At 40.7% G+C, this 22,421-nt stretch overlaps 1 protein-coding gene and 1 long non-coding RNA gene across 12 annotated transcripts in view; one reads left to right on the forward strand and one right to left on the reverse strand.

Annotated features, from left to right (window-relative positions):
• Positions 1-22,421, forward strand: part of wdr17 (WD repeat domain 17) — an 82,245-nt gene that overhangs the window by 33,224 nt on the left and 26,600 nt on the right. For 6 of the 11 annotated variants that reach the window (XM_079645635.1, XM_079645636.1, XM_079645629.1 and 3 more), the window contains 2 exons: positions 3,036-3,137; positions 4,432-4,530. The exons of 3 other annotated variants lie outside the window; for them this stretch is intronic. In XM_079645635.1, coding sequence (XP_079501761.1) covers positions 3,036-3,137; positions 4,432-4,530 — 201 coding nt within the window. Of the gene's footprint in view, positions 1-3,035; positions 3,138-4,431; positions 4,531-22,421 lie in introns of those variants that run through there. 2 more of the 11 variants (XR_013801835.1, XR_013801837.1) reach the window with 2 other exon arrangements.
• LOC307017297 lies at positions 3,549-4,546 on the reverse strand. The gene is made up of 2 exons (XR_013802120.1): positions 4,408-4,546; positions 3,549-3,731 (listed from the first exon to the last, which is right to left on the reverse strand). It is a non-coding gene; the product is annotated as an uncharacterized lncRNA (long non-coding RNA).

Consider the following 22,421-nt stretch of genomic DNA (forward strand, 5'->3'; position numbering starts at 1 on the left):
AGAGTTGCAGTGGACCTGCAGGTTTCTGGGAGTTTGTTCCAGATATTTGGAGCATAATAACTGAACGCTGCTTTACCATGTTTAGTTCTGACTCTGGGGACAGAAAGCTGACCAGTCCCTGAAGACCTGAGAGATCTGGATGGTTCATCATTTAGCAAGAGGTCAGAAATGCATTTTGGTCCTAAACCATTCAGTGCTTTATAAACAGCAGCAGTATTTTGAAATCTATTCTTTGACACACAGGAAGCCAGTGTAAAGACTTCAGAACAGGAGCGATGTGATCTACTTTCTTAGTGTTAGTGAGGACTCGAGCAGCGGTGTTCTGAATCAGCTGCAGCTTTCTAATAGATTTTTTAGTGAGACCAGTGAAGACACCATTGCAGTAGTCCAGTCTACTGAAGATAAAAGCATGGACATATTTTTCCAAATCCTGCTGTGACATTAGTCTTTTAATCCTAGATATGTTCTTTAGGTGAGTAAGCTGATTTAGTAACTGTTTTAATGTGACTGTTGAAACCAATAACTAATTTAACCCGCTGACAAGAGAGCCCACCTCCGAAGACCGTGACTGGCTGAGGGACAGACTCGGGGGCAGGTTTTCAGGAATTTCTTGGCTTCTCTCCCCCGAGCTAGAAGAGGAACACTACAGCTTGGAAACACTTCCTGTTCCTGAAATTATCAAATCTGTTGGGCATCAGGGACCTGAGGAAATTGTGGCAAGCATGGCATTGTCTGAAGAGCAACAGAGGGCAATTCAGGTGGCTACCACTGGTCAGCGAACCAACCCAAACTGGCATTTGTTCAGGAAAGGAAGGTTGACTGCCAGTAACTTTGGAGCTGTCCTGAGGTCAAAGCGTGTGACTGCTTCCTTTATTGCCAGGGTGCTAGGCAACAACAGGCCCTTGATGGTGTTTTTTCTGTACAGTGGGGGACTATGAATGAATGTGAGGGCGTCAGGGCATTCACCACTGCAACCCAGATGCAGGTCCATGAGTCAGATTTGTGGCTCTCCCTATCAGGAATGTTGGGGGCATCTCCAGATGGTCTGGTAGGGTCTTCCGCTCTGCTGGAGGTAAAGTGTCCCTACGGGGCCAGGGAAATGACAATTAGTGAAGCATTGCAAATCAAGGGCTTCTGTGTCAGTAAGGAAGGAGAAACATTCAGCCTGCGTGAGGAACATCCTTACTGGCACCAAGTGCAAGGTCAGGTTCACCTCACTGCAAGGAAGAAGAATTAAAAAAATTGTGAATTGTTTTTAATTTACATTTACTCTCCTTTGTAATGTTGTGGTTGTTAGAGTGTTAGGTTTCCTGTCAGCTCGTCTGTTGGGAAGATATAAAATATTAGTTTCATGGAAGTCACACCGTCACATATACTGTAAGAGCATTAAGACATACAGTACATAGGCTAAAACAAAACATCTAAAGATATAACCTTGCACTTTGATAAGTCTCGTGAACATTTTCACTATTTTGACATTTTTATAGATGAAAATTGAACTAAAGAAATAAATGGTAGATTAATCCATATTGAAAATAGGTTTCAGCTGCTACACTAATTATAATAGTTATATTTCTTAATTAATTAAGATAAGGTATTACTGTATTGATCCCAATTTGCGAAATGTTTGTGTTGCAGCAGCATAACAAGAAAAACAAAATATAAGTTATTATATACAAAAGTATGTGAGGGATGGAATATTAAATTGAATATAAATGTAAAATGTACATGAGATTTTACGTCCAAGAGAAGCTATGGAGCCGAGAGTTCTCTGCCAGCCAGAGGTGATTTTTTATTAGTTCAATATGTCAAACTGATTTCCCTGACTACAATCTTTAGTTACATGGTGAAACGTTATGCTGCTTGTACTAACTAGACTTATCATATAAGCCACACAGGTTTTAATAGGATGTATTCATTATCTTTACTTATGTTGCGGTCTTTTCAGCAGCGCCATCTCTAAAACGGCGATACAGTCACTACCCATCATTTACATTTCACCGTGACATGGACAAAAATGTAACGTCAGCTTACCTCATGGAACGAATCCAGACTCTCCTTTGGAAAAAATTGGCCGGGAAACGATAGAACAAGCACGTTTCATGCGAAGACCTGTGGCTGCAACCCGGAGCAAAGCAACAAACCATTGCGTAGCTAACTAGTAGCGCTAGCTTTAGCTAACGTTAGCTAACGAAACGAACTGCCGAGTAAAATTGGAAAACACTGGTAATTAATTATTCTATAATTTCTAAAACTATTGTTTTAAAAACGACAATTTCAAAAATACAGATTCTAATGGTCAGATATAGATATACAGATACTAAAGATAGGCAGGTACTTGCTTTCAAGCAGAACACAGGGGAAAACAAACTTAGCAGGAGTGTTTACGTGTTCTGCGTAATGACGTACAACGGCCTCGACAATTTCTGTAGTCCTATTCAGCCACTCGGTAACAACCATCGTTTTTCAGACACGTAAACTCTTCAAAAATCCCCAGTGGGGTCACTGCTGACTTATTTAGTGTCGTAGAACAAAACGTGATTTATCTCTTACATTTGTGTCAACGACAGACCTTATTTCGAGCTATTTTCCAAAACCCTATGGAAAAAATGCATTGCTTTTTGAGGAAGAAACCGGAAGTGCTAAAAATGCTAACTTACTTCCTGGTTTTACGACGCGTCACTGCGGTTCTCTATTATGGGGTGTCATAAAATGCCGTTGCCATGGCGACAGATCACTCGCCATCAAACACAATGTTTATGATACTGCTGTAACTCCCATGTATGTTGTCCGATCGGCCTGAAACTTCCCACGTTTGCCAACGGCCGAGTCCGGAAAACACCTGCGTGACACGTCGACGTGCGGACAACAGCTCAACGCTGCTTGCAGCTTTAATTTTAATTATGTTCATTTTGCTGTTTTGTCCCAAGACAATTAAATACTTTATAATCACTCCTTTATCTCTTATGGTGTGTGTGTGTGTGTGTGTGTGTGTGTGTGTGTGTTTGTGTGTGTTTGTGTGTGTGTGTGGGCAGAGTCCGCAGTGAGCTGTTGATCCTGTGTGGATATATTGGAGGTCTGCAGGCCATTAGAAGACAGTACTCTAGCATCGTTCCTGTCCTCTACGAATACACCAGGTAGACACACAACTGTGTGTTTGTGTGTTTGTTTGGAGAAGGAGTGCTGGTTTACGAGTGTATATAGGAAAATCATAATAAATAATAATGCTTCTATCTCTTGGTTGCCTCATAGTTTTATAATAAGGACATGCAGAATAAGCCATTAATATGCATTTAAATTATCTATATATTGCTAGAATATTTTAAAACAATATCTAGCAATGTGCTTTTGAAAAAGCAATTACTTGATGGTGTATGTGTGTAACTTTTTTCTAAAGTTGTAAAGATGAAGTAAATGCTTCTCATCTCCCTGTTCAACACTACATACGCATTAGGCCGTGAGGGATGGTGATTCAGTATTTTACAACGTCGCCATGAAACGGTCAATACATATACATGGCAAGTCTAACAAAAAAGCCACACAGCAACTATAAATTAAATCATTTATTGATAAGAAACAATGATTGATCTGCAAAGAATTGTACACTTTGTTGACATTTAGCATAGTGGAACACGACAAAAGTAGAGTTAGAGGACCAAGAGCCAGCCAGGCAGAAGTCCTCCACTGTGACGCCCCCCGAGCAATGCCAGGCGTTACGTCCCCAATAAAGTCTAGGGGAAAATGGAGACGGTAACACAACAACCAATACAATCGAGAGTCAGGGTGAAAGTGAACACAAGTGTATTCATTAACCAAAATAATTCCAGCAAATGTTCTTTAAGCTAGGAGGAGGAGGAGAAAAAGGCATTATGCTAAATAAAAGAATATAGCTTGAGAATACATATAACAAAACAAGGCCTATATCTAAATCTTCTCTTTGAAACACAACTCTAACAAAAATCCCTCACTATCTGATATACTAATAAGGGAACAAAAACAAAAGCACCCACTGCTCCATAAATCCTGCCTATCCCATCATAAATTAAGTAACCTTTACCAAAGTTTGGCCCCCATGGAACAATACTGGTTGGCAGACGTCCCACACACAGAACACAGCTGCACACTCTCTCCTGCTCCCTCAGTTACAGTGGCAGTTATTAATGTGTTGATAACTATTAAGCTTTGTTAAATAGGCAACTATTTAGCTAGAAGATGTTTAGCAAAGTTTTATGATTCACATGGGGTAAAGCAGTTATAAAAAACCCAGAACTGAGGAATACAAAAATAATGGGCTCTGTGATCCGCAGTGATTCCTGACGCGAAGCTGCTCATTCACTATTTTTCGATTTAGAAAGTTTCCATAATCAGGTTAAGATAGGATTAACGTTTTCAAAGTAAGCCAATCACCATGTTTCCTCACTGTTTCTGCAGTCAGTTGTTGAAGCGGAGGGAGGTGTGTGTTCCTCTAAAGATCGAGCAGCTGTCAGTGGAGCTGGATGCCTGGCGAGCCTGCACACAAATCAACAGCAAGTAGGACACACACACACACACACACACACACACACACACACACACACACACACACACACACACACACACACACACACACACACACACACACACACACACACACACACACACACACACACACGGGGTTTCACCAACTAATCGACTACCTTTACCACTAGTCGGCGCTGTAGGCCCTAGTCATCTAGTCGTGAAAAAAATGGAGGCAAACGAGGTACTGCAAAATACTACAAAACACGTCCGACATTCTTATGTATGGCAGTACTTCAACGAAGATGTAACCAACTCCAAAGTGAAGTGTCAGTTGTGTACAGCTGTGTACAGCTGTACTGAAGCACAATACAAATGCATCTGCTATGCGCAACCATCTGAAGATGAGACACCCGCTGCCGACAGCTAGCACTAGCAGTAATGCTAGCACCAGTGAGCAACGGACCGGCGTCAGCACTGAACAGAGGCAAACGAACAGCAAGAAAACACGGGTCAACAGTGATGCGGATGATGAGCTACGGGATTACTGCCAGCGGACACCGCATATCCCCACAATGGATAATCCACTGGAGTGGTTGGCAGAAAACGTGCACCGCTTTCGAGGAGCTACCTGGCTATTCCAGCCACAAGCACCCCGAGTGAGAGGGTTTTTTCCCTGGCAGGCAACACTGTCACCCGAAAGCGGTCAAGCCTCCTTCCCTCACATGTCGATGCGTTGGTGTTCAAACCAAAAATATGGAAAGGTGGACGTTATCGTGGAGGACAGCGAATAAAGTGTTGCGCACTGGATTTACGTGGCATTTATGTAAACAATAGTTTTTTGCTGTCGATTTTGGTGAGTCCAGTTACTGTTTGTTATTTACTCAGCCATGTAACACAAATTAAAATGCAGTGTTTAATGTTACTGTATGAGTTCCAATAGAAAATACAGTTGTACACCTCTCTTTGTGTGTCTTTATTATGACGTAACGACTAGTCGACTGCTATTTTGAAAAACGTGTCGACTAGTAAATATTGGTAGTTGTGAAACCCCTAACACACACACACACACAGTTGTCCATCGAATCCGATGATGACGTCCACTTCTATCGGTGAGTTCTTTGGTGGCTGAATAGCCCTATCCTGGACCCACAAATCCTATTGCAGGTAGGACAAGAGTATGTGGTGGTAGTAGCAACGGCAACTGTAGGCGTGTTCCTCCTGAGTCTCCTCTCCTGTCTCCTGGCTGTCCTTTCCTCCTCCAGCATTTGGGTCCCATCCCGGCACAGCTGGCGCCAGGTGTTACGGTCAGCAGCAGCGTCCTCCAGGGCCTCAGGTCTGATTTTACATTTCTTTAACGCAGTCTTCAGCTGGTCTTTATAGCGCTTCTTCTGCCCTCCAGCAGAGCGTCGACCATGGTGTAGCTGGCCATATAGCACTCTGCGAGGCAGGCGGTTTGAGGGCATCCTTACTACATGGCCCAGCCATCGTAGCTGGTGCTGAGTAATTGTGGCCTCAATACTCCTGCAGTTGGTCTTCGAGAGTACTTCAGAGTGAGGCACACGATCACGCCAGGTAATTCCCAGGATGCGCTGAAGGCAGTGTATGTGGAACTGCTGTAGGGCCCTGATGTGGCGGCTGTAAGTTACCCAGGCTTCGCAGCTGTGAAGGAGGGTAGTGATGCAGATGGCTTGGTAGACACAGACCTTCGTGCAGAGATGGAGGTGCTTGTTTTGAAAGACCCTACGCCGGAGTCTCCCAAAAGCAGCTGATGCCTGCTTTATCCTGTTTTGGACCTTATTGTCGATGGTTTTGTCTTCAGAGAGAATGCTCCCCAGGTATCTGAAGGATGGTACAACAGACAGTTGTTCACCAGCAGCAGTGAAGGTAGGTGGTGTAGATGGGATGTTGGCACTCCACTGGCAAACTACTTCCGTCTTGATGGTGTTGACGGTCAGTAAGAACAGACTGGAGGTCTTGTGGACTGTGAGATACAAGACAGGGATGCAAACACACGTAAGGTGAAAAAAGAGAGAACTATTCGAAACAGAAAAAAAACAGCGTAATATACCATCTGACAAAGGCCTGTGCTATAATGCTTCAATTAACTGGCTATTCTTTATAATATACTCAGATCAATAGGAGACAGAGATGTTAAGTTATAAATCAAGGGGTTTTATTATTATTTACAGCAGGGGTGGGGAACCTTTTTCCTTTCCATTTTTACAACATTCTCCGAGGGCCGTACAAATTATTGAACTGCTTAAAAAAACTAAAATCACAGCCCATTAATTTGGCCTTTCTTTCATGCTGTGCAAAGAAAAAGCTACCTCTTAATCCAGATATTTTACCATGACTCGCGCATGCACGCACGTGCATGGTTGTGGCAGAAAGATATGGAAACAAGATGTGTGCAAATGTATTAAGTATCCTATCCATGTGAACATGATTTAAGTGGGGGGGACTTTACCTCCTCTAGTGGGGTCCGGGGGCATGCTCCCCCAGGAAGATTTTTTTTTAGAAGTTAAAAGCATCAATCTGGTGCACTTTGAGAGCAACCTGAAGAGATCTAGGGATACATCTCAACACCCATATGAAACAGAACTGTAAGCAGATTCTTCTTTTTGGATATTTTACAAATCACTCCCCTTTTAAACTCTATTCTTGTTATTTTTAACAACTTTTTTGTTACTGTCATATTGTATTTTATACCTGTTTTTCATTTAGACTCTAATGTCTCATTAATAACTATAATGATCATATCAAGGTGTGCCTTAACCTCACTGAGCTGAGGTTATTTGAGCCTCTCAGGAGAGAGCTCTCTTCCACCTGGTTGTAGAAAAGCTCTTTAAATTCGTTAGCATAGCTAGCTAACCAGATGCTAATAACAACAGATCGCCACTGTGCTTACAACTAAAGACAGCCACGCAAACACTGCGGTGTGTACGGCTCCTTATGGGTACAGCAATATTTGAAGAGCTGGAGCGGCGTTCCGGTGCTCTCCGTCAGCACTCTAGTCTACACTCCTTTCCGACGAGACATATACCACTTGAAGACACGTTACGCTCGTGTTGTGTTCAAGGAACCTGCCCTTGGCCAGGAAAAACAGGCACTCGCTTGTTTAATTATTTTGCGGTCTAGATTTCTTCTTCTTTTTTTAAGTGAAAAGTTGTCCGTTAGTCGGACTGACGGACGGGCGGGCGGACCCCCCCCCCCTCCCAAAACGAAAACTCTTCGGTTCTCCGCGAATTACACAAGTCACCCAAATCAGCGTTAAAAAAGCGGGAGGCGCCGAAAAGCAACTAATTTGCATCACTGACAAGAGCACAGTGCATTAATGCAATCAATGACTCTCTCCCTTTGCAGTTTGGTGGTTGCCTGGAGCCTCCTTATGTTGAAGAGGTTGCCATCTAGACGAAAGTCCACTGCCACACCGCTACTGTCCTCAATCTCCTTGTGGAGGAGCTGAGTGACACATAGCAGGAAGATGTATACACACCCCTGCATGTACAGGGAAGGGCGAAGACTCTTGTCCTCCTATAGTCACCCGATCAGTCATTCCATCATCAAGACGCACGCACGCACGCACACACACACACACACACACACACACACACACACACACACACACACACACACACACACACACACACACACACACACACACACACACACACACACACACACACACACACACACACACACACACACACACACACACACACACACACACACACACACACACACACACACACACACACACACACACACACACACACACACACACACACACACACACACACACACACACACACACACACACACACACACACTGCATTCTGGGGGTACCTGACCAGACCATCCCTTTTGGGATCCACCCTGAAGTGGACTCAAGCAAAGATTTCACTTCAAATGATCAATCAGAGAAAGTAGAGGTCACTGACCGGACTATAACCCGTTTAAAGGGGTCTTGTCAGGTAGAGTTACAGGAGGGGTCCATATATACACGCTGTCTGGCTTTTAGTCATGTGTGGGCTCCAAAAATAAACTTTCTGGTTTCAAACATTAGTTGGGTCACTTTGCACACTGTATTACTAAACTTACTTTAGGTAACAATGTAACACCTTTGCCTGTCAAAGTGAGGGCTATCATGATGCAGAATGATTTTTGCCTTTAGTGTCAACATGTAGCTTCTGTTGAGTGACACAATTATATTGAATTCCAATGTACTGATAGTATTTTAATTAATATTTAAGCTATTATAGTAATGCTTTTTATTAGTCTATTTACCCACTGTGACACAGGGATGTCTGAACTCGTGAATGAGACTCACAGTACATTTACTTTATTTGCATCAGTTTCCTACTTTTTACATAAAGAGGGGTTTGTGTTCTAAGTGTTAATCATTGAAGCCATATAAGTCATGCTTATAAGGCTATTCTGCTTAAATAGTAATTGTAATTTCCATTTAAGCAATACAATGTTATTGTAGAGCTTTCCAGTAAATACAAGGAGATTGTCGTTATTAGACTTTTAATTTTCAAAAGAAGATTTAGTGTAAAAAGGTATCGCCATTTAAGAACGGCATTATTATATAACAAAGGTCCCAAAAAGGACTTAAAAAAACAACTTGTGGCTGATTTAAATGAGGTTGTAAGGTCACTGGAAGAATGTAACCTTCAAAAACTTTTATGTTCGACATAAAAGGGAGATTACTTAAGAATGTAATTATAATAATATAAATATATTTTCTCATATTATCTTGTTTTTTTCTTAACAATTTAATCTTGTCCCTTTTCACACTTTCAATTTCCTCATTTCTTTCAATGTCCCACATCTGGTAATATATATATATATATATATATATATATATATAATAATGTATTACCAGATGTGATATGTGGGACAAAAAAGAAAAAAACAAGATAATATGAGAAACTAGAAGAGATGATAAGGTAGTTGAGATAAAAGGAAGATTACAAAAAAGAGATGAGATTTAAAAAGCATAGAGGTAAGAGAAGATAAAATAGATAAGGTTGAAGAGGAAATTGTGAATAATTCAGATAAAAGAAAAGGAGGTATTAAGAGGACATCAATGAGGGGTGAAAGAAGGAATAAAGTATGATCTATATATTTGTATAGTGGCTTGCATCAAACATTTAACTTTTGCAAGCATTACACTTGACAACAAAAATGAATGGTGTCAACAGACATCAATGATCGCTTTAAATGTTTCTCTTGAGAGCTGTGATCCGATTCTTTATGTAAAACTTTATGGCCAACCAATTTCTTTGTTTGAGTGCTTCTCCTTCCATTTCAAGTAACTTATCGCAGTCGCTTTTCCGCGGAACGCGACATGTGTTACTGAAGGACATCAGGAGCTTCTCAACAGCTTGGATCTCCGTCTTTTCCCACAGCTTTTTCTTGAAAGGCTGCCGACCTGTATCAAAATGACACAAATAAATGATTTTGTGTTTTTCTGGAACTGCTATGGAAAAGTTATTTGAGAGAAAAAGATGATAGACATATATGAATAATAACACAAGTAGCATAATATGTAAATACATTCTGTCTCCATTTTATATTTGGTAATAAATCAATATGGATTGGTACAAAACATAATAATAAATAATAATACACATTAAGTAGTTTTACGAAATTCTTCCAGAATGTCAGCAATAATTATGATTCCATTGACCTTAGATATATAAAGGGCATGGAGGCAGAAGTTTCAGAGGAGAATATCTCAAAACCTCACACATGAGCGTACCAAAACTAACTGCATAATCCTGGTGGTAAACTAGGTATACATTCTCTAATGCAGAGGTGCCCAGTACGTCGCACTGCCGATCGGTCGACCGCGGGGGCAATGCTGGTAGATCGCGAGTCATTCATAAAAAAAAAATCCAGCTCTGTAAAAATAGACAAAACAGGTTTTGATCCCTCCTCCCTTTGCCTCCCTGACACTTCATTCAGGAGTTTACTTGATTGACAGAAAAAGCGACCTATTGCTTTCCAGTCTGTTAACCCAGAATGCAAAGCGATACAAAATCAGTCAAGTGCCGGGAAAACTCAAATTAAGAGGCAAACAAGAGACAAACAACAAAATGAGTGCGGGACCGAGCAAGAAGCTAGAGATATACCACTTCCACCCAGAATGGGAGGAAGAATATTTTCTTTTTGATTTCACATTCAAAGGTTATTTGCCTTACTTGTAAAGCAAGCGTAGCTCTGCCAAAGAAAGGTAACGTGGAGAGGCATTATCGGAGTGTTCACAAGGCATGACAGCGACTTCCCTCCGAGTAGCGAGTTGAGAAAGAGAAAGGTCATGTATTATTGCTACAAAAACCTTATCTTGTCTTATCTTGTCTTAGTGTCGCCAACTCGTTTCTAACATGCAAAAAGACAAACAAATGCGTCTATGGTCGGTGTATTTTCGATCTTTCCAATCGAGACGAGATCTCTGTCTCCCGTCTGTGTGCGAGGGGGCGGGGCAGTTTACACACGCGGCTGCTACATGCAGCAACACATGGAGGAGATGGCGGAGAGAAGCGCTCCAAGGTGTGGTTAAATGTTACCCGTCTTGAGGTGGACAATGCTCCTTGCCAAGAGTGTTTAGCATGTAAGGGCGGTAAAACGAGCAATTTGTCTAAACATTTAGCAAAAGTGCACCACATTCAGACGGAGGAATGCACCGGGTTCGACTGTCTTTCTAGTAGCGCTGTAGCCCCATCCACGAGTAACTTTTCCACGTCAGGTGTTATGTATGCTAGCAGCAACACACGGAGTTAACTCAATGATACAAACATGGGTTAATGATTAGAGGTAACTGAGTTACTCTTTATTTTGTTAAAGTTTCCGCTATTCTGTTTACAGTTCTGTCAGATTATTTAATAAGATTTGTTAAAACATTGTTGTTTCTTTTGATGTGAAATATTATTTATTTAATTCAAATAAAAAGCAATGTTAATTTTGTTCACAATTTGTTGTTAATTTAATAATATATGTATTTTTGAATCAAGTATTCATCTTTATTGTCTTCATTGTTAGTTTCCACATATGAAACAACCTCAAGCTAAATCTAAAAGTTGATGGCTAAATAAGAGCGTTTGAGAAATTGTGCAAGGTAGTAATAGTCAGAATAGTCGATTAATCGTTTCATTAATCGATATATTAATCGATTATCAAATTAGTCGTTTGTTGCAGCCCTATTGTAGTTATCCCATGTATAAATAAAACGTGTTATTCAGCAACCCTTGCAATTTGGGATTTTATTTGTGGTTGGTAGACCTCGGTGAGCTGGTCATTTCAAAAGTAGCTCACCAGCCAAAAAAGTCTGGGCACCCCTGCTCTAATGCGTTTGAAATAACCTCATTACATTGGATTGAAACAAAGAAAAATTGCTAACCAGTAACTGAAAATACAAGAGAGCAAATAGAAGATGCAAATGTAATGTTATATATTCAAAAGAGTTAACATTATACACAAGCAGATCTAAAATATGTCAGTGTAGAACCATGAAACATTACATCAACCATGGAAGAGCATTCAGTAACAAAGTATGGTCTAAAAAGTTGACCTTTTTGCCTTCTCTGGGTCTGTGGTTGAGCGGCTGGTGGAGGTGTCATGGGGCCCCGTTGCGATGCTTCATCTGTATTGCTCCCATCTCTCATTGTTGTTTTATTCTCCATCTGAGTGGATGTGGCTTGAACCTCTGTAAACAAAATAATCAATTATGTGTTGCAAGAAAATTAGAAATATCTCGAACCAAAACTCGAAGATTTGATCCGGCTTTTTTCAATGGGTGTATAATGGCTAAAAACAAATCTGATCCTTTCTTTACTGTGTTCTCCCTCCTCCCAAACAAACTTGTATTTCTACGCTGTTTTTATTTACAGCTGAGCGCTACAGTGTGAACTGCTTTGTAATATCAAAGTAATCTTTCATTCATATCACATCAGTAATTTAAGTCTTACAATTTTGTATTTATGATGCAATATTTAATGTATTTTTATGAAGTAGCTCACAAATCTAATCAAAATGATGGTAATTACAACAATCTGACTTGCCGATACAAAATGGTATAGTACTAAAGATCAGGATCATATCCCACAAACTTGAATGGGACATAGCATGGTCCCACTTAAAAATAATATTTACCTTGTGAGTCTGACTCACACACTGCCTCATTGTCGCTGTCCATGTGCACATTCTCTGTGAGTTTGGGGTTAGAGGAAGGAGAATGAAGAATTAATTAGTAGAAGCACAATGCACTTAAATTAAGTCTGACATGCTCCAATAATGACCTAGAAAAATATGTTTTTATATACAAGTACAATTACTTTGGAAACAGAAATGGTATTTCATGTATGAACATGTAAAAAAAGATTTTACCCTCAGGATCAATGCGGATGTCCTCCAGGGTCTTGCCCTGGAATTCTGCCAGGCGTCCTTGCTCCAAGGCCATGAGAAGTTTGCTGATCTTAGCAAGCTGAAGGGTGCCCTCAGGAAGTCTGTAGAATTGCCGATGCACTCTTATGTCATGGCCGAGAAAATCCGCCAACAGATCCAGCTCTGTATTGGTGAGGTTAAGAACCTGAGACAGAGTTCCAGTTTGCTTGCGTAGTTTTGTAGAGGTGAGACTTTCAGGATTCTTTGCACCACAGGCCTTGGCAAAGTATCGAAGGCAATCAAAACCACGGTAGCAGGTGAAAGCAGATGGTCTCGCAAACAAGTAACCCCACTTAGGAACCCCACATTCCTGCCGTTTACCGACGAGCAGATCCAGTGCTTGCTGCATTGCTGGGGTCAAAAGCACAGGGACCTTTCTTCCCCTCTTTCCTTTTATCTCTATCCTCCTGAAGTATTTACATAGTTTATTTTCTAGTTCTGACAGGGCAATATTTATATTTTCCTGAGGATGTGATGGATTTTGAAACAAATATGCAGATGCTCTACGTCGGTTAAACAAAATGACTTGTGTCAAAGTGACCTTTGCTAACTGTGACCATGTCTGGGGAGATTTATCTGCAGACAATTTACTGTGAACTTCTTGTTGTTTCACATCTAAATAAGAATGGAGAGTCTGGACATCTTTTGTAAATGGAAGCAACTGAGGAGCATTCCACTTGGATTCCTGAAGGGTTCTCAGTGATGCGGCATAAATCAGTTAATTCCATCGGGTTTCATATACTCTGCGGAACGTACAAGCATCTTTAGATGCTGAGTAGTTGCTCTGTACGTTTGCACGGCTTTCAACAAGCATTGACATCTTTTTCAAGCTAAGTCCAATTTTAAGGGCAAGACTTGGGCACTTGGTTCACGCGAGTGATTGTCGACCCTCCGCTTCGCGTCGGGCCGAACCACGCCCCTTAGCTGTGATATAATGAGCATATACCACGAACTGTCGTGAGCTATTGCTTAAATATATCGTATATCGCGATAGTCAGTAAATATCGCGATATCATTTAGATACCATATCGCCCAGCCCTACTTCCAAGCTCCCTCAGTTTCTGCCGTATGTATTCATGCTTGCCAACATCATATCCAAGCCTTTTATACAGGTGCTCACCATACTCCATGATACATACATCAGATTTGACAGCAATATAAACATCATCTTGAACCATGTTGTTTAACAGCTTCCAAAACTCTATCTTGACGCCAGGTGGTGGAGGTACAGCAAATGCAGACGGGGCCTGGACACGGGTCGTGTCACGGGTTGCCAGATTTTTGTGGAACATCCGGTTTGAACTAGCAGATCTTCATGTGCCGCCAAAGGAGTTTCTTGCTGAACAATCCTTGACAATAAACATAATGGAGGAAATTCTGTGCTTGAGAGTCCTGTTGGGGTTGCTTGCGAGAAACAAGATTTCCAACGCCAGCATTTAATACCTCAACATTGTGGGCGAAGTTGCCTCTGTTTCTTAAATGTTCCAAATGCAATCTTCTTTCTTTAGAACCTTTTGGGAGGGACAAAGCCTGTGCAACGTCAGGCTTATTGTGGTGCGCATGCTCCAAATGCCTTGCTATTTTTCCAACTCCTATCTTACAGTACAAACAATATTGCTTTTTGTTGTACATTCTTGACCCATCCTCCTTTTTACAAACGGCAGGTATGCAAGGTGAACGTGAACCTTCAGCTACTTTGTTTTCTGTAAGAAGGGAAGAGGCCCCATCAGGAAGATTTGGTTCAACTTCATGTGTCGAGTTTTCAGATAAGAATCCAGTCTCGCCAACCATACCCTGTTTTAACGATTTACCCCCTATGGTTCGTGTTGTGGGACAGGATCCACTGCCTAAACTTTGTCTTTTGCGTTTAATAATATAATTGCTATCTCTTCTTTAGGGGGAGCGTCCTCTCTTGGGCACCTGCTGTGAAGAACTACTGTTTACTTGGGTTGGTAAGAGACCTTCATATCTGATGTGAGACAGCTTTTGAAAGTTTTGGCGTCCAAGCATGCTGTCTTTCTTGTGGACTAGGTCAATAACTTTGCTTGTGTCTGTACCAGAAGAGTCTTCACTCGTTTTAGGAATATATTCCTCTCCACTGTCCGCTGAGCTGGGGTCAAATAACTCATCTGAATCAAACTCAATCTGGCTGGTGATCTTAAGAAAAGAAATGATAAATTACTTCACCTATTAAACAATTGCTATTCAGACTTTAAAATTACAATGCATTGAAACCACCAGTAACAAAATATAGGGATTAGTACATTGATCATCTCTACATAAATGTTGCTTACCTGTATGCTTTTAGTCCTCCTCAGCATTGGGAAAATATCTTTGTCTTCTTTGAGTTCAATGTCAGTACCTGGACTCCATCCATGGAGTGTCCAAAATAAATGTATGTAGTTGGCATTTGTACCAATAAATCAATAGAAATAGAAATATATATATATATATATGATACATAATACACGAAAAACTGAATGTATGACAATACCTGAGAGCTATCGTCATGGATGGCAATTCGGGACGGACTCTGAGATTCGTCTGAATCTGTGTAGTTTACAAGGGAAACCATCATCCCATCTTTTTTCTTTAACAGATGGGACTCTGTTTCACCTAAATGCTAAAGAAAATAAACCATAGTAAAGAATATGCTAACATAACATGCAAACATTGATGTATGGATATGTCGTTGAACTAGCATTAAGAAAACCGAAAATGTTTGATATTTCTTTTATAACATGTACCATTTCATTGAGCAACGTGACATTAGATTTGTGTCAATATAGAGCAAAGCCATTACTTTAGCTTCTGGCTGAATCTATAACAGTGAATGAAATATAAAACATTTATTATTCAAATGTTGAAGTGCTATTTCAAATTAATTAACTTATAATTAGGGCCGGGACTCGATTAAAAAAATGTATCTAATTAATTAGAGGTTTTGTAATTAATTAATCGAAATTAATCGCATTTTTAAAGTCCATGTAATGTCCAAAATAAATGTTATTCTGTGTTAATAAATCGCTTCATCACTTTCCACTGTTTCATTTGACATATCAACATCAATGATTCTTTCCATAAATACCCCCCAAATAACATGAAATGTGTGCCACTTTCCCGTGTTATTCCGCTCCGGTAGCGAAAAGCTTGCCAGCCATTAACCCAGCTGTGTGACGTCACATGTGGCAAACACCAGCCTCGTCTGGATTGTTTGTTTTGTATCCTTCCGCTATTTTCGCTCAACATATGTGTAACCGGACCTCGCTAAACTTTTTTTATCTAACAATTCATGATGGGGAAGCGATGTGTAGTTGTGAGCTGTGAATGTTTCCTGATTGCTATAAACATTGATCATGGGTGCTGGAAGATTGTGCACAAAACTCGGGTCAGAATTAAGTTACTACAGGTGTTATGCCAGCTTGAGCTAAATTTCACCAGAGTACAGTGAACTTGCCTAGTGACTGAAATATATAAAAGTTGAAGTGAAATAAGTAAGGCCAAAAATGAATTACGTCTGAATATCTTTATTATTTGTACCACTTTTAATTATTTGTGGGCTCGCACATATACCAAAATAGACTAATGTACACTGCAATAAAGATAAAATGTTACAAGTGAAAAATTAACAAAAGAACCCTTTTTTATTTATCAAACAGTAAATTAATACAATCTTACAAATTTGCGATTTGGAAAATGTTGTTATATTTACATGTTTCTTTGGAAAAATAATATTGTAAATGATGTACTTTGTAAATTATTTACATCATGCGAAACCATTTTAACCAGTTCAGCTGCATGACTTATGTCAAATTACAGATTTGGCCATTGAAATTCCTGATAGCGGCCTCCCGGTTCAGGGTAAGTCTTCCGTATCTCGGTTACAGCACATGCAGGCAGCGGGACTCTGATTTTTGGGCCGAGTACACCCCAGCACCAACGTACAAACTGTCGATAAGCTGTATATCGATACTTCCTAATGAAAAAAAAGTATACAGATTATAAATATATTTGGAGAAAAATAAAATCTTATGTAGTACTATTATGTAGCAATGGCTACAAATTGGCTTATAACATGATATTTGTATTTTACTTGTACAAAATAAATATGAGGTTATACATGACTGCTTGACAGAATCATAGACCTCTTATACAGGACTGTCTCAGAAAATTAGAATATTGTGATAAAGTTCTTTATTTTCTGTAATGCAATTAAAAAAACAAAAATGTCATACATTCTGGATTCATTACAAATCAACTGAAATATTGCAAGCCTTTTATTATTTTAATATTGCTGATTATGGCATACAGCTTAAGAAAACTCAAAAATCCTATCTCAAAAAATTAGAATAGTTCCTCAGACCAAGTAAAAAAAAAAGATTTATAACAGCAAAACACAATCAAACATTTGAAAATGTCCATTAATGCACTCAGTACTTGGTTGGGAATCCTTTTGCACGGATTACTGCATCAATGCGGCGTGGCATGGAGGCAATCAGCCTGTGGCATTGCTTAGGTGTTATGGATGCCCAGGATGCTTCAATAGCGGCCTTTAGCTCATTAGCATTGTTGGGTCTGGTGTCTTTCAGCTTCTTCTTCACAATACCCCACATATTCTCTATGGGGTTCAGGTCAGGGGAATTTGCAGGCCAATCGAGGACAGTAATGCCATGGTCAGTACACCAGTTACTGGTGGTTTTGGCACTGTGGGCAGGTGCCAGATCATGCTGGAAAATGAATTCCTCATCTCCATAGAGCTTTTCAGCAGACGGAAGCATGTAGTGCTCTAAAATCTCTTGGTACACAGCTGCATTTACCCTGGGCTTGATGAAACACAGTGGACCAACACCAGCAGCTGACATGGCTCCCCAAACCATCGCTGACTGTGGGAACTTCACACTGGATTTCAAGCAACTTGGATTTTGCTCCTCTCCAGCCTTTCTCCAGACTCTGGCGCCTTGACTTCCAAATGAAATACAAAACTTGCTTTCGTCTGAAAAGAGGACTTTGGACCACTGTGCAACTGTCCAGTGCTTCTTTTCCTTAGCCCAAGTCAGACGCCTCTTCCGTTGTCTTGAGTTCAGAAGTGGCTTGACCATGGGAATATGGCTATTGTAGCCCATTTCCCGGACACGTCTGTGAACAGTGACTTTTGATACCTGGACTCCAGCTTCAGTCCACTGTCTTTGAAGCTCCCCCAAATTCTGGAAGCGACTCTTCTTCACAATGCTGTTAAGGCTGCGGTCATCTCTCTTGGTTGTGCAGCGTTTCCTGCCACATTTCCCCCTTCCAACAGACTTTTTGTGGATGTGCTTTGAAACTGCACTCTGTGAACAGCTTGCTCTTTGAGAAATTTCTTTTTGTGTCTTACCCTCCTGATGGAGGGTGTCAATGACGGTCCTCTGGACAGCAGTCAGATCAGCAGTCTTCCCCATACTTGTGATTTAGTTTACTGAACCAAGCTGAGTGTTTTTCAAGGCTCAGGAAACCCTTGCAGGTGTTTCGAGTTAATTAGACGATTCAAGTGATTCGTTGAACACCCTACTAGTATACTTTTTCATGATATTCTAATATTTACAGATAGGATATTTGAGTTTTCTTAAGCTGTATGCCATAATCAGCAATATTAAAATAATAAAAGGCTTGCAATATTTCAGTTGATTTGTAATGAATCCAGAATGTATGACATTTTTGTTTTTTTAATTGCATTACAGAAAATAAAGAACTTTATCACAATATTCTAATTTTCTGAGACAGTCCTGTATATAAGCAGTGACAACGTGCAATTATTAACACACGCAGTTGCATATTTGGCTCAAAAAGCCTGGGATGTTGTTTATTTTCTCCATCTAGGATGACACCAAAAGCCTCCCAGACGTTGGATTTCGCTCTTGAGGAAGAGTTATTGAAAATGCTGTATTCTCCGCTATAGAGGGCTTCACCTCAGCCATTCAGAATGTGGTGCGCTCAGCAGCAGATAGATGCACTGCAGAGGTTATGATTATGCTCGGTACCGCGGAGGAGAGGTCTGAGGATTTAAACATTAAACTAAATTATTATTGTTTAAGGCGAGACACTACAGGTGAATAGGGTAATTTTTTTAACTTAAAGATATCAGCTAGAAATTTCTCCAGTTAATTACTTACAATAAGGCAATTGTTTTTTGTATTAAAAGTTTTCAGAAATAGCATGTTTAAATATGCAAATTAGCCATAATCTCATTAAATATGCGCATATTTTAACACATTTCAGGAAACGATTATTTTTTTTTTATTGGATAAAGCCAGGTTAAAAATTCTTGTTTCATTTTGTTGTCATATTAGAATTGAAGGCTTTTACAGAAGGGATTTTTTATATCTCTTTTTATCACTAAATAAATCAGAAAATACTGTCAACAGCCCTAAAATATCAATTTTCGCCATGTTTTTAGGTATAAAATGTTATATAATTCAGGCTATGAATGATAAATGAACAAACCCTTCTGTAAAAGCCTTCAGAATATGGATAGGAATATAACTGGAAGGTTTGGTGTGTCTACGTGCTACTGAAGTGGACATTTTGTGCTCAGAGTAGGAGAAAAAACTCATTTTGAGAAAACGACCTTTAAAGATATGTATTGTCAAATTCCATATTTTTTTTATTGGAAGACACTATTTTCAGACACAATATCTAATCTACCGGTAATACTTACAACAACAATATAGAACATATAAAACACAATACAACTGAAAACTGAGTAACACAGTATGTACCTGATGAACAAAACCACAGTAACACACACACACTACGACCACAGTAACACACGCACTGCAGAACTGCCACCCTAGTCCATGCCTGCTCCATAAGTAGGCCCCTCCTGCATCTCCTGCTGATGTCTTTTCACCTTTTTTGCTGTGCTTAGACTCTTGCGCCTATATTTCAAACTAGCAGATGTAATGGCCTCAGCTTTTGAAATTCTCAGCAAATCACTTTGTCTCATTGCGCTGACAGTAACAGCTGTGCTCTGGAGCCACAACTTCTCCATAACAGCCAGCATGGCAGAGGCACCTTCATTAAAGGTGGAGATGGCCATACTTGCAGCTGCCTCAACCCTGCTTTTCCCCACAAAGACCGTTTTTGGACACCGCGCCCATATCACAGAGTTGAGGCACTCATTGGCATTTTGAGTACCTCCATGCTGCATTCTCTGGAGCAGGCTGTCACTTGACATGCGGTGGTACACAGGGATAAGCTTCTCCCCCACCTCTCGCTTTAAAAAGTTTCCAGCATGTTCTTTGTGGCTACCAGGTGTTTCCCCATTATCCTCTGCTTTCCTATACCAACACCAGGAGGGATTGCACCTGGTGTGTAAGGGGCTGTCATCAGTAGACATGCCGTGGAGGAGACCTGCCCATATTTCTCCCTTCATTTTATCGATTGAACCCTGGTTGTTGAGAATTGCCCCCCTGTAATAATTTTGCAAAGTTTTGCATTTCTTTGCAGTCAGCTTTCCTACACCCTTCCCTCCTAACTTTTTCTGTGAACTCATTTTTCTGAGTGCTGTACCTATTCGCTTGTGGGCATGATTAATGCACTCTAATTTCACCACTTCATGCCCAGGGTATGGGTTCAGTGCAACCACCTCCCTAAATGCTGCGCTATCCCCATCTGACAACATCTCTGTGTACCGCACCTGGTGGCGATTCACAGACCTGGCCCACATCCTCTTGGCTGACTCCTGCTCCATTGCCTTGCTTGACCCTGCAAAGTTTCTTGCACAATCACTATGTGTCTGTCGCCAACTGTCATACTCCTCTTCTGTAATCTTTTGCTCTTGCTTGGCATTTCCCTTTAGAGCACAAGCATGGCAATAGGATGATAGGATTTCATAGTCTATCACCAATCCAGTAAGGATGTCAATGCACACACCGATCCCATAATGGGATGTGAAGCCTCGCTTTTGCCATGTGCCATCAAATGACACGCTGATGTTTATAACTGCCTCTGCATCCTCCCTCAGCAACTCTGCAACATCTGGGTCCACATCTGCATAAGCCTGCCTGACCTGCTCCCTTGTCCTGTGAAGTGACTCCAGGCCTCTCTCTATTTCTGTCACTAATAAGAGAAAAAAATAAGTCAACTGAATGTCCTGATAAGTTATACTCTGAATTCAATAGTTCAAGTTTTCTTGGTCTCAATCCTGTTTCTATACCTGTCACTCTCTTGTCATGTCTCTGATAGGTTTTGAGATGAAGTGCAGGAATCCCCAACACTTTGCTTATTTTCTTCAGAGCTGCATAGCCCAAGCCTAACTCGTGCGCTAAGAGCACCATTCTCACATTCACATCAAAAGCAACATCCTTCCTGGTTTCGTCTTGAAGACGTGTAGATGTGTACACACTTTTGCGGTACCCACCATCACACAGACTGCACTCTAAAATTAAGCTGCTACAGAAACCATGGTTTTGCGGATCGATGTTAACTTTGAGCCCTGTCCCTGCGCAATTTGGGCAAATCAACCCACTGAGCAGTTCATTCAGCCGCGCTACATGTATTATCAGCCACTGCTGTGTGGCGCTATCTAAACCCTCCTGCTCTTTGGGTGACAGCTTGCGCATTGACGCACTAAGTGAAGGTTTTTCAGGTTCGGGGTCATTTGTTTTGTCTTCTACCTTGCTACGTGCAAGTGACAATTGTTGTCCTCTTCTCTTTGAACGATTTTTTCGCGGATGTTTCGGCATTTTGAGATTTAAATTTTCAGCGCAAATATAAACAAGGAAGTGTCATGGCGCACCACGTGACGCATCTGAACGAATCACGTTGTCAGAAATTGACACCAGCCAATAAGATTCCGTTCTTTGGTCAGATGACCCCTTTGTACTTTCACGATTGGTTGCTGATACAAAGGAAATGACCATATTTGGATCCGATGAGATTGTGCAGGAGAACCTGAGCTTTCCAACGGTACCTCTCATGACATGGAGCAAACAGCGGTCACGGCACTTTATGTTACGTTAGATTGCTAACTTTTGGTGAATTTAGGAGAAATCTACCGACGGAAATAGACAAACTATAGTAAAATAAACACCTAAATGTGTATTTTGTACGTTTTCCTTCCAAAAGCCTGAAAGAAAACATCTTATTGAATCAAAATAGCACAAAATCTCAAAATTGACATGGGCATGAAAAACGATGTTTTTGCCTGCCGTGTCTCGCCTTAAATATATTTATTATGCAACACCCGCAACCGGACCCGCATCATCTTTGTTTTACCCAGAAGCGAACCCGGAAAAAAGCGTTTGAAAAAATACCACCCGCAAATCACCTTTTTTGCGGGTCACCCGTCGGGTACCCGCGGATACCCGACTCGATGCAGGACTCTGCTATCTGGTCAGTAGGTTGCAAACTGTCTATTTGTTCCATCACCTGCCAGATCTCTCTACAGCATACACATTCATCTGCAGTGGGCATGCTTTCACAGCATTGACATGTAC

This window comes from Notothenia rossii, assembly GCF_949606895.1.
Source record: "Notothenia rossii genome assembly, chromosome: 1".
Taxonomy (NCBI): domain Eukaryota; kingdom Metazoa; phylum Chordata; class Actinopteri; order Perciformes; family Nototheniidae; genus Notothenia; species Notothenia rossii.